At 29.1% G+C, this 16,251-nt stretch overlaps 1 protein-coding gene across 2 annotated transcripts in view; it reads left to right on the top strand.

Moving 5' to 3' along the window:
• Positions 1–2,063: 2,063 nt before the first annotated feature.
• Positions 2,064–16,251, top strand: part of LOC142326316 (uncharacterized) — a 30,531-nt gene continuing 16,343 nt past the window's right edge. The window contains exons 1-6 of one of the 2 annotated variants that reach the window (XM_075368718.1): positions 2,064–2,218; positions 3,082–3,285; positions 6,126–6,417; positions 10,562–10,662; positions 12,886–13,012; positions 13,226–13,300. In XM_075368718.1, the coding sequence (XP_075224833.1) occupies positions 2,196–2,218; positions 3,082–3,285; positions 6,126–6,417; positions 10,562–10,662; positions 12,886–13,012; positions 13,226–13,300 (822 nt within the window). In that variant the 5' untranslated portion in view covers positions 2,064–2,195. Of the gene's footprint in view, positions 2,219–2,459; positions 2,687–3,081; positions 3,286–6,125; positions 6,418–10,561; positions 10,663–12,885; positions 13,013–13,225; positions 13,301–16,251 lie in introns of those variants that run through there. The other variant, XM_075368719.1, reaches the window with a different exon arrangement.

Below are 16,251 nucleotides of genomic sequence, written 5' to 3' on the forward strand. Positions count from 1 at the left end.
TTATCGAATGCTTTTTCTAGGTCTATAAATGCGAAGTATGTTGGTTTGTTTTTTCTTGAATCTTCCTTCTACTATTAATCTGACTGCTAATACTTTTGTGTAGGTGTGTAGGGAGTAATCTGACTCCCTATACATTTTGTGAAACCAAATTGGTCTTCTCCTAACATTTCTTCCACTCTCCTCTCAATTCTTCTGTACAGAATTCTAGTTAAGATTTTTGATGCATGGCTAGTTAAGCTAATTGTTCTGTATTCTTCACATTTATCTGCTCCTGTTTTCTTTGGTATCAAAATTTTCCTTAACTTTCCTGTATGCTTCGTCTATTTTACCAATGTTCATTTTCTTTCCACTTCTGAAAACCTTTCTTTAATCCACACTTCTTTCGCTATTTTTTACTTCCTGTTTATAGTATTCCTTAATTGTAAATAGTTCCTTCATTAGCATTCTTATATTTTCTACGTTCATCCATCAGTTGCAATATATCGTCTGAAATTCAAGGTTTTCTACCAGTTCTCTTTGTTCCGCCTAAATTCGATTCTGCTGATTTAAGAATTTCCTTTTTATCATTCTTCCATTCTTCTTCTGCATTTTCTACTTTATCTTTTTTACTCAGACCTCTTGCGATGTCCTCCTAAAAAATCTTCTTTACCTCCTCTTCCTCAAGCTTCTCTAAATTCCATCCATTCATCTGACACCTTTTCTTTAGATTTTTAAACCCCAATCTACATTTCATTAACACCAAATTATGGTCGCTATCAATTTCTGCTCCAGGATAAGTTTTGCAGTCAACGAGTTGATTTCTAAATCTTTGCTTAACCATGATATAAATCTATCTGATATCTTGCAGAATCGCCTGGCTTTTTCCAAGTGTATATTCTTCTATTATGATTTTTAAATTGGATGTTGGCATATACTAAATTATACTTTGTGCAAAACTCTATAAGTCGGTCCCCTCTTTCATTCCTTTTGCCCAGCCCGTATTTACCCACTATATTTCCTTCCTTGCCTTTTCCAATGCTTGCATTCCAATCTCCAACTATTATTAAATTGTCATCTCCTTTTACGTGTTTAATTGCTTCATCAATTTCTTCGTATAAACACTCTACCTCATCATCATCATGGGCGCTTGTAGGCATATAGACGTTGACAATCGTTGTCGATTTTGGTTTTGAATTATTACATACATAACATAGTTTGTGTAGTCAGATAATTAAAAATCTTTAACCTTAAAAAACATGTTTAAACAATTTTTTATGTTTTTAAAGTTAGAAATATTTAAATATTCAAATTAATTATTTGACTATATATATATAATTTCATTATGTAATAATATTATATTAGGTTTTTATTAATGTTTTAATGTGTAATTAATCTTCTTTAATCAGTTGATGGTGAGGAAGTTCCTCGAAAGCGCTTTTGATATATAGAAAATAAAAAATAAGATAAGGTAAAAGTTCTTATTGATTCTGTACTTCGGTGGATTGTGCTGAAATTATTTTATGCTTTTGGAATATATATATATAATGTAAGATTATAAATATTTTATTTTAAGTATAAATCATTTACTACTACAACATAATCTAAATTTCAGTGAAATTGATCTAGCAGTTTTGGAGATTTTCGTGCCACAAAATATTATACAAAAATGGCATTTTCATAAGCCTCATACCTCAAAACGTTAAGAAAATTCAGTTTCACTTTAATCCTTCTACGTGACCGAAAGATACCGTACTTTTCTTCGAAAAGTCTAAAAAAATGCAGATTTTCACTGTGGGTATATTTTAATACACGACAATGGTAGTTTAGTAAATGAGATCTGTAAAATATACTGTGTTCAGCGTAATAACTATCCTAGCTGTTTGAAGTGTTGAGATTTTACTGCTCGTGTGCGATTGTGTTAGTGCGGTAATGTATCGGGGACTCAGTTTATTAGTCTTCACCTTTACTTATAATACTTTATTGGTTATCGCGTTTTTTTCAACAGTGATATAATTTTAAGTATAGCTTCCTTGTAATTAATTCGTAAATAATTGAATTGTGTCGGCGCCAATAGAAAATATCAAATAATAAATGAATCCGTTCTTTATTATTTATTGTTATTTACGTTTATTAGTGTAAAATACAAGAAAGTGGTTAATTATGCTTTATTAATAATTCTTAAACTTCTTTAGTTTACGGTCGTTCATCGGCACGGCATGACAATGTCTTATTTTTTCAGGTTAGCTTGTGTGTTACTAGATTTTAAAACTGATTAGTCTGTATATTTTCCTTATATTCTAAGAATTTTTTTATTAGTTTCTTTGTACAACTATTCGGCCGCATATAAGGTGAGAGTTTTATATTTGTACGCGTAATTTTCGAGGCAATTTATTACAACGCCACGCGGTTTGTTTACAACAGGATAAAGTGAATCTAGTATAGCGATATCTATTTAAACGAAAATGAACTAAAATACAACAGCTTTGGTGTCGTTCACGATGGTTATACAAGTCTAAAAGAATGAATAGTTCAGTAGCAATGTTCTGTGCTTTTGTAGTTTACAAACATAACCTGCGTAACGTTATTAAAAATAACACCATATTTAATGCAAAAATGGTCTACAGTAGATGAAGCACTTGATTGATTATTACATTACTTATACAGGAATATATATATATATATATATACATACATATATATTTTCGTGGTACGTAATACAATTTTGGTTCAGTTAAATGGAAAATGAAAAATTGGTTTAGCTTTTTAACCTTTGTGGATAACCTACTTCATTTGATAAACGTTTTAGTTTAATTTTTGAACCACTTTTGTTGTATATTTGTATTGATTTCGTTTTAATTATCGATTTATATTTTAGTGAATTATTTTCTAATCTATTATTTTTAGGGAATTATAACAAAGTTCACAGTAGCAAATTTTTTACTGTTTCTCTTATACTGGTTAATGGTTAATACACCCCATTAGTATCTGATGTTGACCTAATAGTATCTTATGCAACAACTATAATTTTATATTGATGTATATCTTATTGTTAAATATGGTTTTTATAATAAATTTTACTGTAAAATTGTTGAATTCTTTCAGAATCAAGATGAAAATAGCCGTAGAAGGTTGTGCACATGGTGAATTAGATAAAATATATGGAACATTACAAGATTTGGAAGAAAAGGCCCAATGTAAGATAGACCTTTTAATATGTTGTGGTGATTTTCAAGCTACCAGGAACTGTGAAGATCTTGAATGTATGGCTGTTCCACAAACGTACCAGAAAATGTGTACATTTTATAAGTAAGCTTTTAAAATATTTATCCATCATAATTCTTTTTGTATAGGAATATTTTATTTTGTATTGGTTAAAAGTGTTATGTTACACTTATATATTTATTTATTATATTTTAAACATCCTTTCGTATAATATTTGTCAAGATGTGGATTTTTGTGGTCAAATTTTAGTAACTCAAACTTCATTCAACCAAACACCCTGATTTTTCAAACTCTTTTACTTCCTTTCCTTACTAAAAAAATAAATAAGTACTGTAGTCAAATAGAACAGCCAAATTATCAATAAACTAGGCAGGAAATAGCTCGTAATTTTTGAAGTAGTCAAATCTGTTTTTTTTTTGTTTATTCAGTACCTGTTAATTTTTAGATTTGCATGGGTGGGGGCTACAGTTTAAAGAAACTGATCTGTATTTAGTTTTGCAGATTTCCTGCAAACTTTATTATTTACAAGCATTCCTTACAATCTACGATTTTGTTTAAATATATGGATTCATCACTGTCCCATTGTGATTTTTACAGCACACATATATATATATACAATGTGATAAAAATACTTATTGTTTTGTAAAGTTAAATTTTTTATCTGATGTGATTAATTTAATTTGTTTCTGTTCTTTTGTTTATTACGGCTTTGTATATATAATTTACAGCACTTTATTTTATTCTGTGAGCTGCATTTTATTTGTAATCCTTTTTTGTATTTTTAATATATAAGTAATCTACTAATTGCTCAACAAAAAAGAATAGAAATAGTAATATAAAATGTTTTTGTGCCCAAAAAATTTTCTGTCCGTTATACTACATGATGTATACTTTACTAAACCTGATACTAAGCGCACAGTAATAATGAAAACTGAAATTTCAGTAACACTTAAAGGTATTTTTTTTGTACTACTATACAAATAGTAATTTACCATTTTTCTGGACCCATTTATATTTATTGCTTCTGACAACATTCTGTATATAGTAAGGCACATTTCTGTTATGCACACACTGTTGTGGATGGGTGTTAACCCTTTTTGTTCTATTCTTCGATAGATAATAAATTTGATTTTGACATAATTTTTGTATAAATTGAACTTTTATTGGCTTGATTTATTCACTTTAAATAAGTTTTTGCACTTTTGATTGTTCTCAGATAATGAAGTATAAATAGACATTTTGATTTTTCAAAATTTTTAAGCAATTTGAATGTTATGGTGCCCCAGATTTATTGTTATTTTTTTCTTTTTTTCAATTATACAGTAGGATGTATGGTACTTTTAGTGGGTTCTCCACTGGTTGTAGAAAATAATCTGTTAATATTTCAACAAATAGAAAAAACAATCAACTATTAGAAAGATGATGTACATTCAAAACTCAATAATCTTCAGATATGTGTTCACTGTGGTGATAGTAAATATACAAAAAAAATGTCACGTTATGCAAAAAAAGTATAATTTTTGACTTGTAAAGATTTTAAAATTCAAAAATCAAAAAATTACATATTTCTATAATAGTAAAGTGTAATGTTTTGAATTTGTATCAATATTAATTTGTATTTACATTTTAAATCAGCCAATTTAATATTTAAAGTTAGTTAGACAAGGTTAGCAAGAAAGCCACCATTAAGGTTATGTTATCACACAAAGTTCTGTACATGGAATCATTACCTAACCTAACCTCAACTTAAACTTTACTAACATAACTTGATTTAAATTAACTACATGCAATTTTTTACATTTCATTTTAAAATATATATTAGTCAAAAAAAAGTAAAAAAATCATCATTATTTCAACAGAATAATTTAAACAGAATTTAAAAAACCACAGTAGAGCTGTACCTTATTCTTATTTATTTACTCACATAACATATGTGAAGGTTACTGGCTTTTGAATGCATGTCTCATTTCTAAATAATTACAAACTTAGATTCTGATATAATTTTAATTTAAATTGATCTTTTATTGGTTTGAGTTTATTCACATTTAAATAAATTACTGCATTTTAACTTGTTTTAGATAATAAAAGTGTTAAATAAGAACAAAATTTTTATTTTTAGTATTTTTAAGTATTTTGAATGTTGTGGTACCCCTGATTTATTGCTTTTTTTCAATTGTACATTGGATGGATGTTTCTTATGCTTTAGTGGGTTCTATGCTGGTGATACAAAATAATCATTTAATATTTTAAGAAACAAAAAGAATACATAAAAATATTATTAGAGGAACATTTATTTAGTAATTATAGCTTCATTTATTTTCAATTTTTTTTTCAATTGATAAATTAATTGATCAAAAGTAGATGTTCTAATCTGCGTTGTTTCCTGAGGCAACTTAAAACTTATAAATTGATTGTATAACATTTTATAAATGAATGTAAGCCACTTTTTCTGAAACAAGGGTCATTCAAGGTCTGCTTGATATGAAAGATTGGTCTTTTGCATATGTCCAATACAGCTCAAGATGGTTAAATTTGTGTTATTCCATTTTATGTTGTATGACTTCTTACTGACTGAATTACACATCATATCAGTGACTGATGTTTTGTTGAGTTGCAAATAATACAACATACTTCCAAGTTAATCTGTTTTATTAATTTTGAATATAATGTAAATTCATTGAACCTGTCTATTTTCATGGTTTTTATAATATTTTATTGTATTTGTTTTTAATTAGTGATGCCTCTTTTTCTATGTTCTTATTGCATTACAATATTTCTAAATTGTATAGCTAACACTCAGAATTGTTTTATATTTAAAAAGTGCTGAAAATAGAGTGAAAATATTAGGTTTCTAAGAACTATTTCTTGAATTTAATTGAATTAAATTTGAAAATCTTAATTACTAATAATAACAATTTTTACAGATATTATTCTGGAGAAAAGACAGCTCCCATATTAACAATATTTGTTGGTGGTAACCATGAGGCATCAAATCATTTACAAGAATTACCATATGGTGGTTGGGTCGCTCCAAACATTTATTATCTTGGTTATGCAGGTGTTGTTAATATTGGTGGTCTAAGAATAGCAGGAATATCAGGAATATATAAGGGCCATGATTATATCAAAGGGCATCATGAATGTCCTCCCTACAATGGCGAGACAAAAAGAAGCATTTATCATGTTAGAAATTTAGAAGTATTTCGGTTAAAACAGGTAAAATAACATTTTTTTCTTTGTACATTTTGTCATGATCTCTTTCAGTTCATTAGAAATAATGTGATCACATTTAGAGATGCAGTACCCCTTGCTACTATAACCTAATTGGTTCCTAAGAATGGTTCTAAAACAATTGTTCATGAATTAACCCCTGAGCATTACACAACTTTATTGTTGCAGACTTGACTGCAGAAAGATGATCATATAGTGTATTTTTTATATGAAATTAAATTACAAATTTAATAGAACAATATGGTCCAGTATTGCTTTATATTATGTAAATACATAAAAACATAGTCATTTGCGGTATTAAAACCAGACATACATCTTTCTTTTTTGGCTATGTACATCCATAATGTCATGATTTCAGTAGAAATTTCTTTCATTGTTATTGTATATCAAATGAGCTGACTATTTTACTTCCTCTTATTTTAGGAAACACAGTAGAGTATCCTTTAGTAACTAAAACATTTGCCCTTACAGCTTTAGATAGTATTTTAATGTTGCATAAAGCAGATCGTCTTGTGAATTGAACAAACCATTTCCATTTCCTTTGGGAATAAATAATGCTTTTTTGTTTCGTATCATCATTGCATTAATAACTAAACTATATTGATAATGCCTTAGGAGAAATATTTGTGATTAAAATATATACAATTTGATAACATTTGACAATTTATTAATTTAATTTTATTAAACATTTTTTTACTTCCATTAAGATACTATAATGTCTTCAAATAACAGCAATATAGCATTCATATTTTTCTCAGATACTTATTCTTGGTTTTTTATATTATTTGAAGTTAAATGTGATAATTTACATTTTATGACTATTTTATTTATTTTATATTTCAAAATTTGTTTTTTCTTCTAAATAATTGAAGCCGTTCATGGATACTTTTTGAAAGATATTGTTAATTTCTTCCTTTTTTTGTTATTTTTATAATAAGTTGACCCATTATATCACTATATGCCTATAAAAAATTATATCCATGTAAAAAAGCATTAATTTTCCAGTTTAATGCTAATAATTTATATAACAGAGGTTAATAATTAAAACAAAATAAACTAACAGAAACTCTAAAATAATATATGTAGAGTACAAAAGCTCAGTAGCAAAACTATTACAGTGTTTAAAATTAAATATTTATTTATAATTTCACTATCAGGTCACCAAAAGGTACAAAAATATTTAAGAAAGTTTTAAATCTCCACTTTAAAAATGGACTCATGTTATTACTGTTTTTAACATACGAGGTCTGCAAATAAAATAATGAGACTGGTTCAGAAAAACTTTTTATTTACAATCCAATTAGATATAAACTCTATCACCTTCAAAATAGTTCCCTAGGGAAGCCATGCAACGCCTCAAATGGTTTTCCCACTCTTCATAGCAGTATGGGAACTCAGAAACCAGAATATCTTTCAAATGGTCAGTTACATTTTTTTAAATGTTTTCTATTGTTCCAAAATGGTATCCTTTGAGATATTTTTTAAAAGTTTAGAAAGTAAAATGTCGCAAGGACTCAAGTCAGGTGAATAAGATGGTTGAGGAACTACAGGAATGTTTTTCTTTGCCAAAAACTCATTGAGAGTGCAGTGTGACAAGGTACATTGTCATGATGCAGCATCCAGTTGTATTTGATGGCTGGTCTCACACGGACAACTCTTTTCTGCAGTATTTCAAGAATTTTTCAGAAAACATATTGATTTACAGTCTGTCCTGTAGGCAAAAACTCCTTATGGACAATGCCATTACTATCGAAGAAACAAATTAGCATATTTTTGATTTGCTCATTTTTGCTTTTTTGGGATGTGATGAGTTTGAAGTATGCCACTCCTTGCTCTGGAGTTTTGTTTTTGAGTCGTATTCAAATATCGAAGATTCATCACCAGTAATAACATTTTTTTGGAAAATCAGGAACACTTTTTACATGTCCAATTTGTTAGTCAAAATTTGATGGACTGTAGTATGGTTCAAATTCAATTGTTCTGCAATCATTCTGACAGTTAATCGCCAGTTGTACCGTATCAATTCTCTGATCTGCTCAACATTGTTGTCACTTTTTGATGTTAACGGTCTTCCAGAATGTGGATCGTCTGCAGCTGATTCCAGTTCATCTGAAAATGCTTTAAACCACCTAAAAACTTGGGCTCGTGACAGAGCGTCATCTCCATATGACCTTTTCAATTTTGAAAAGGTTTCAGTAGCATTCTCGCTGGGTTTAAAACTTGATTGCACACATTGCTTATAATTAGTTTAACTCATTTTTGCAATGGACAACAAAAACTCATTTCACGAAAAGTTTGTTTGCATCTCAATTGGCAACAATAGACTAAAATTATTAATACCTAATATAAATCAGCTGTTCATATAACCATATGTTTACTAATAACTTTACAGTGTTGCGACTTTGGCTGCCAAAAAAAAAAACTAGTCCCTTACTTTATTTACAGACCTCATGTAAATCACACTGAAACTGAAATTTAGGTAACCTAGTCTAAAAGGAAGGATGAGTTTTGGTTCAAGGAAGGAAATGAAAAAGTGTGTTACAATGAAAGTGAAGCAAAAGTAGATATTTCAAGAATGCAATAATACACAAGGAATATCTGTTTTCTTTGTGTGATCCATCAATTACTTGCAAGTGGTCATACATTTACGACCAGTAAGAGCAAATAACCAATCTATTATCTGCTATGCAAATTGAAATTATTTCCTTTTCAATCATAGATTTTATTTTGATTCAACATTGTGGTTTTCTTTCCTTTTTTTAATAATTTTTGTTAAAAGTTAGGTAAAAACAGTAATTAAGAATTGGTATGGAGTAGGGAGTAAAACATAGGACCTTAAAATATTTATTTGCTTTTACAGTCTTGAGCAGAAATTTATTCATAAAGTTTCCATAATATGGACCATCCAGTTGTAAATAAGAACAGTTATTTATTTAATACTAAATAATGAATAATATCACATACACATAAATTATAAGTATCACACCATTTCAAGTTCATGCAATTTAAATTAATTTTTGATTTGATTATTAGAACAAGTATAGCTGTCTTTAGCTCCCTTTTTCTCTGTGTAACTCTCTCTGTTCAGTCTTACTTTTAAAACATTTATTCTATTTTTTACTATAACACATTCATGGAAGTATTTTTCTTAAATTGTAAGTAAAAATCATTCAAATGATAAAACTCTTTGGTAATCAAATAAGAGCAAAAAAAAATTATTTCATTGCATCTCCATCAAAAATACTATAGTTTTGAAGAAAAGAAAATGTTTACTGTTATAAATAAATTTTGACTTCTTTCTGAGGAATAAATATGCAATTTCCAAATTCGAAGAATGGTGAGAATCTGGTGTAGTATATTTGTAGAAATCCGTATTAAAAATCAGAGATTTTACGGGGACAACACTTTTAGTGTCTAAAGATGAACTACATTAGCAAAACCTTCCTGATATGTATAATAATAAATTACTGATATTTCATTTATAAAAGAAATCATCCTCATTCATCATCCTCTTAAGTAATACCTAATGGTGATTCCGGAGGCTAAACAGAGGAAGAAAGAATGAATTGTTTTGATTGATATTTAACAATTAAAAATGCTTACTTATCCTTATGTTTATATTAATGAACTAGCTCCCTATTGCAGTTTTGCCTGCACGGTATGGTTACTTGCATTTCCTGTAGCGATCAATTCTTTTATTTTTTGTTCTTTAGTCAAGTAACTAGAGATTGGTGCAGCCAGTCACACATATTAAATTTATGACCTAAATGCATGAGCCGTGGCTCTTACTGTTCAGTGCTGTAATGCATATGAGCCAGTTCCTGTAAATCATTGAGGTTGGGAAAACTGGTTCCATTTGCTGCTTGTTATCAACATTTATAAGGTCTGTGTATGTAGCAGGTAGTTCTACTGTAAATAAAAATAAATTATTTAGAATAACTTTCATAGAAGATACTTTGATTTTTTCTTTTTTTTTAGTATCATTATAAAAATAATTCTGCTTCATCAATGAAACAAAAAAAAAGATAAATAAAATCAATAGAGTTGTATTCTGATTTTTATTTTAATTTTAGTATTGATACATATTTTTAAGCAAGTTATTTATTTATTTTTTAACATTTTTTTTCAGATGAAAAGTCCAATTGATATATTTATATCTCATGACTGGCCTAGAGGTATATACAATTATGGAAATATTAAACAGTTGCTCAGCCGAAAAACATTCTTTCGGTAAGTATTTTTAATATTAAATTTTGTGTTCCACTTATATGTGAAAAAAAAATTCTTGGATTCTTATTAATATTCTATATTAATTCTTATTGATATTCAATTTCTTATTAATATATTTCATTTTCTAAGTAACTGAAGAAGACAAATAGTTTTATGAGTGTTACTCCAAATTGTTATGGGAATAGTTAAATTGTTATGCAAATGTATGAAACGCAGTAAAACTATAATTTCCACTGTTTGTATTTCTTTATGTCTGGTATATATCCTGTATTTAAGACATTTGACTGAATAATTCGCAGAACTGACTCACTCTGTGTGCAGTGTGCCCACATATTTCAGTAAATATTCATCATCTTTATTTATTGCAATTTATAAAAAAAATTAATAGGTATGAATACTGAAGATCCTATTATGGTAATTTTTTTATGTTTACCTTTGTATATTGTCTTCTGGTTGTTTGTGGTCTCATATACAATATATTCAGCTTCAATTTGTAATTTTTGTTATGAATTTTTTCTTACATTTTATTAAGAAAAAATGTTGTACTTTTGTATTTCTTAATGCAAAAAAAGGCTTAACAATATTTAACTTAAAATCTACTCCATAATAAAAATCTTGTTTACATCACAAAGGGTAAAAAATATTTTCAAGAGGTCCTTTTTTTTTAGAAAACCTTTTCTCATTAAAAATAATCAATTCTTTGCATTTTTACTTTAAATTAGCTGTTAAAGAGAAAAATAATAACTGAGAAAATAACTGTTGTGAAAATGGAACTTGGAGAGTTTGATAATCAAAAATTTTTTAAAAATATAGACATTATTCATGTGACAGTATGTATGAGAGTTGTTTATCTAGAAAGTGTTAAAAAGAGATCAAGAACATACGTAAAAATGTTATTTGTCTTAAGTACAAATGTTTCTCTATTTTTCTATACAGTTACTGCCAATGTTGAGTCACTTATATTAGCAAAACACCAGAAATTGTCTCGCTTGATCATAGAATGATGCTGCCTGTGATGCAAGCTATTTATTAACGATTTTTTTGATTTTGACATTGTCAAGGAATTGTTTGTCAGTAAGAAAGGTTTTAAGATACAAGAATAGGTGATAACCACTTGTGCAAAGACCAAACTGTAATAGAGGGTGACCGAACTGTTCTCAGCTAATCATGAGGAAACATTGTGTTTTTGTATATTAGTTTTGGGCAGTTGATGCTATAAATTAAATTAACACAACACCCTAGATTATCTGGATAAGCAAGTCACATCATTTATTCTCGATTACATTATTTTTTCGGTTTTTTGCAATACACATTTGTTTCTTTGACAAAATTTTGTCTAAAAGAGATCAATTTCTGGAAAATGCATGAAAAGAAATGGTGATTTGTGACTGCATGTGCCAAGAGTAATAAAAAATGGGTTAGCCACCTGATCCCTTCATCATTATGCCATGTTATCGCATTCTTCATCTTTGCTTCCATCTCAACACCGTGGAATCACTCATTTCGTTTTTTCCTTAAATGTCACAGATGTGGCTGAATTTCAACTGATTTAACGTTCCTTACATTCAAGAATCAGATTACAGACCGAATTTAACACACTGTTGCTGGCTTGAGTTTCTTAAGCATTATTTTCACACCCTAAGAAGCGTAGAACTTGAATTGAATAAGGCTTGTTAAATGAATACGAATAGTGTCAGTCTTCCCAACATATTAGGCGACTCAGCACGCATGTGTAGATCATGATCGTAATGCTGCTGCATCGGTAATATTTAGAAACTGAAACTTACTTCTGCATATACCTCACAATTAAATGTTGTCAATTACTTTAATCTCTTATTATAATAACCTATGTATCGTCCAAATAAAATACTATATTGTTATCCAGGTAAATGCAAGTTTTAACAGTATCTGCATTTGGGTTTATCCATTTTTATTTATGTATAATTCACTACTTATGCTTGGAGTTAGGATTGTGTGTGTGTATGAGTGTGCGTGTGCGTGTGCATGGGTATGTAAATTTTATTATACTGATACTGTATAAGATCAAATTTCTATGTACTTTACATTTTTTTTATTCATTATAGTTTTATTTATATCTGTTATTGATATTTTATTAAATTATTGTATACAGTTTTATTACAAAAAATTTTAAAATGTTTATTACAACATATTTTATTGATTTATTTATATAGTTTTATAAGTTCAGCATTTTTTTTTTTTCAGTGATGAAATTAATTCTAACACGCTCGGTAGTAAGCCCAATGAAGAACTATTGTTTGAGTTGAAACCTTCATATTGGTTTGCAGCTCATCTCCATTGTAAATTTGTTGCCATTGTACCACATAAAAATGTAAGTAAAATTTTGTTGATTTTTTTTTTTTGGATATTTTATCTTGTAATAATAATAATATAATAATAAGCTAATGATAATTAACAGTTGTTGCAACTGATAAAGAATATGTTTTTATTTTCTGTTAATCATTCATTATATACAGTTTGTATGCACACAAATTTTGTATTATTATATAACATTAACTAAATTTATTTTAAACTTCCTTTTCAGAATTCTGGTAAAACAATTGGGAAAACAAAGTTTTTAGCTCTTGACAAATGTTTACCAAAAAGAAGATTTTTACAGGTGATTTTTTATCTATTTTCTTTCAGTCTGTTTTAATAATTTATTTAATAAGTTAAAAAAATTAAACTACAGCAACAGTATTTTGCTGCCAATGAGTATTTTTGTATGATATTAATAATGAAAAAAATATTTTTAAAAACTTTACATTTTCTGTATTCTGTTTAACTTAATAATGAATTATCTTTTTATTTTTAGTATTCTCATGTATTTATCTTAATTTTATTTCATGCATTTAATAATTCATTGTGTATATTGTGATACTGCTCCGATCAAGGTTTTATCATTGTTTTCCTTGATCTATCCAAGCAAATGCTGGGGCAGATCTTTCTTTTTAACTGTGGATAGGATATCTGTACATTCTTGATTTGAATTATGTAATCTATTATTATGTTTCAATTAGAATAAAAGATTTATTTATTTACTTAAAATGTATAAATACATTGTAATAAATCTGTTTGTTGCTACTTTCAAAAGTTGGACTTTGGAAGGACCCTCACCCTGGGCTTGGGAATAGGGGTATTAGAAAAGAGGAAATTATAACTCTTGAATTCTTAGATAAAAATTTTAAGGGTTTAAGAATAACAACAAAAGACACACTACATTTACCCTTCTCAAGAAAGTCGATTAAGATTACACCATGAACATCCCAAAAGAAAATGACCATCACCTTTCCTTCTTATGGAATAGTTTTGTCTTCTTTGGAGCAAGTTCCCTAACTGCAACCCATTGTTTTGATTCTTCCTCACTTTCGTGTCTTTAGGGATGTGTAACAGTTGATGTTCCATCAACTGTTATGAAATAGCACAAAAATTCCTTTCGATTGCATTGAAACAGCCTCAAACCATGCTTAATACTGTTTACGTGTTAATGCTTTTGATCCATTGTGGGCAAATGTGGCACCCATTTTGGCAGATCCATTCTGTATTTGTAAATATTTATGTAAATTATAAAGCATCCGTTCATTTGAGATCCTATTATCTTATCAATATCATGGACTTAACAAACATTCTTCTTAAGTTACAGTTATTTAATTATTTTGTTTTTAAAGAAGGTTTTGTGTTATTCTTTAATTTTAAAAATATTCTATAAACCCTCAAATAGTATTCATTAACCATAAATATATGTGAAACTAATGATAAAGTTTCAGTAAGTCTTGCCAAAGAAACAGTGGTATTTAACAAAAATACTGTCTGTCATGGAACAATGATTTACTTTTCTTTTAACCAATTTAGTTAGTATAAATGATAGTGGACGAAATGATTCCGGAACCGATTTAAACTTTCTCCATACTTAAAATCTCAATTAAAAAAAATCGGTTTGCGCCTCCACGTTGGTTCGTCTGGATAACCAGTTAGAAACGTGGAGATTTCTACTGGTGAACTAAATCGGAATCACCTCTCTGGATCACATCCAGAGTTGTAACTTGGAAATTTATTCCCACCCAAGGCTGACTTGCCTTTGAAAGTCAAATATGGAAGGTCTTTAAAGAAAAAATCCACCGTCTGGTAAATACCAGAGAAGGCTGCACTCGGATCCGGTGGGCAGCTGCTTAAAAGATAACAATGAATCGGAGCGTTTGGAAACACCCAAAAACAACACAACTTCAAAATTGAGGATAAGACACAAGCAAATAAACTACATTGCCACTCACAACATTAATTCTCTAACTCAACCCGGCAAACTAAAAACTCTAACAGACATAATGGACAAACAAAATATCCTAATCACAGGACTTCAAGAAATGAGAAACACCGATCGAGAGCCGTTTGAATCTCAGGGTTACAGAATTTACAAAGGAATCCCCGGGAAACGTGTGATGAAGAATTGCCCACAGTTCGGAACAGGATTTGCAATCAATCTTAAAATAATTGACTCAGTCGTAGAATTTAAGTCTTACTCCCCCAGGATTTCAACCTTAACCCTAAAATCAGCCAATAAATTCTACACCATAATAAATGTCCATGCTCCCACCAATGACAAAAACAATCTTAAAAAAGATAGAGAAGAGATGGACAAATTCTGGGAACTTCTTGACCAAACTGCAAACAACATAAATAAGACCCACACGAAGATTTTAATAGGGGACTTTAATGCCCAACTTGGTAAAGAACGAAGATATCGTGATATTATCGGAAAATGGCCTGCCCAAAAGAAAACTAACAAGAACGGCCAAAGACTTGTCGAATTTTGCAGAAACCATAATATGATCTCAAAATCCACCTATTTTATGAGAAAACCAAACAAATTGAAGACTTGGAAACACCCAGATTGGAAAAAAGGAGAATGGCAACTGGATCATTTATAATGTAAAAGTCTTGAGAGGAACAGATACTGGATCGGACCATTACTTAATTAAAGTTAAAATAAAATTCACCCCGCATAAAAAGAAAAAATCCCAACCTAAAAACAAAAGAGCTTATGATCCACATAAATTAATAAACAATGCCATCTTTGAAGAAACAAAAAAAAAAATCAAATTAACTAATAATTTAAAAGAACTGACATCCCAACTGAAAGAAATAGCTGAAGAACTAGCCCCTATAAACCCAAGAAAAAAACACCAATGGTGGAATGAAGAATGTGACAAAGCAGTCAAAGACCGACACCGGGCTTGGATCAACCACCAAACCCAGAAAACTGAAGAATCTAACCATGAATTCACCAAACAAAGGAAAATAACTCAGAAAATTATAAGAGGAACCAAACGACAAGCCCAAAAAAACTTGATTCAGCAAATAGAAGAAAGTTCCAAGAAAACTAATTTCCGAGACTATTATAAAATTTTTGGTCAGGCTCTTCAAAGATATGAACCACCCACCCTTATGCTGAGAGGAAAAAAAGGAAATATGGCCCACACCAATAAAGAAAATGCTGAAATTTTGGCAGAAACCTTCAATAGACTCCTCAACTGTGACGACCCCCCAGAGCTTTTTGAGATTGACACTGAAACT

The sequence above is a fragment of the Lycorma delicatula genome, chromosome 6, assembly GCF_047948215.1.
Source record: "Lycorma delicatula isolate Av1 chromosome 6, ASM4794821v1, whole genome shotgun sequence".
In the NCBI taxonomy this organism is placed as follows: domain Eukaryota; kingdom Metazoa; phylum Arthropoda; class Insecta; order Hemiptera; family Fulgoridae; genus Lycorma; species Lycorma delicatula.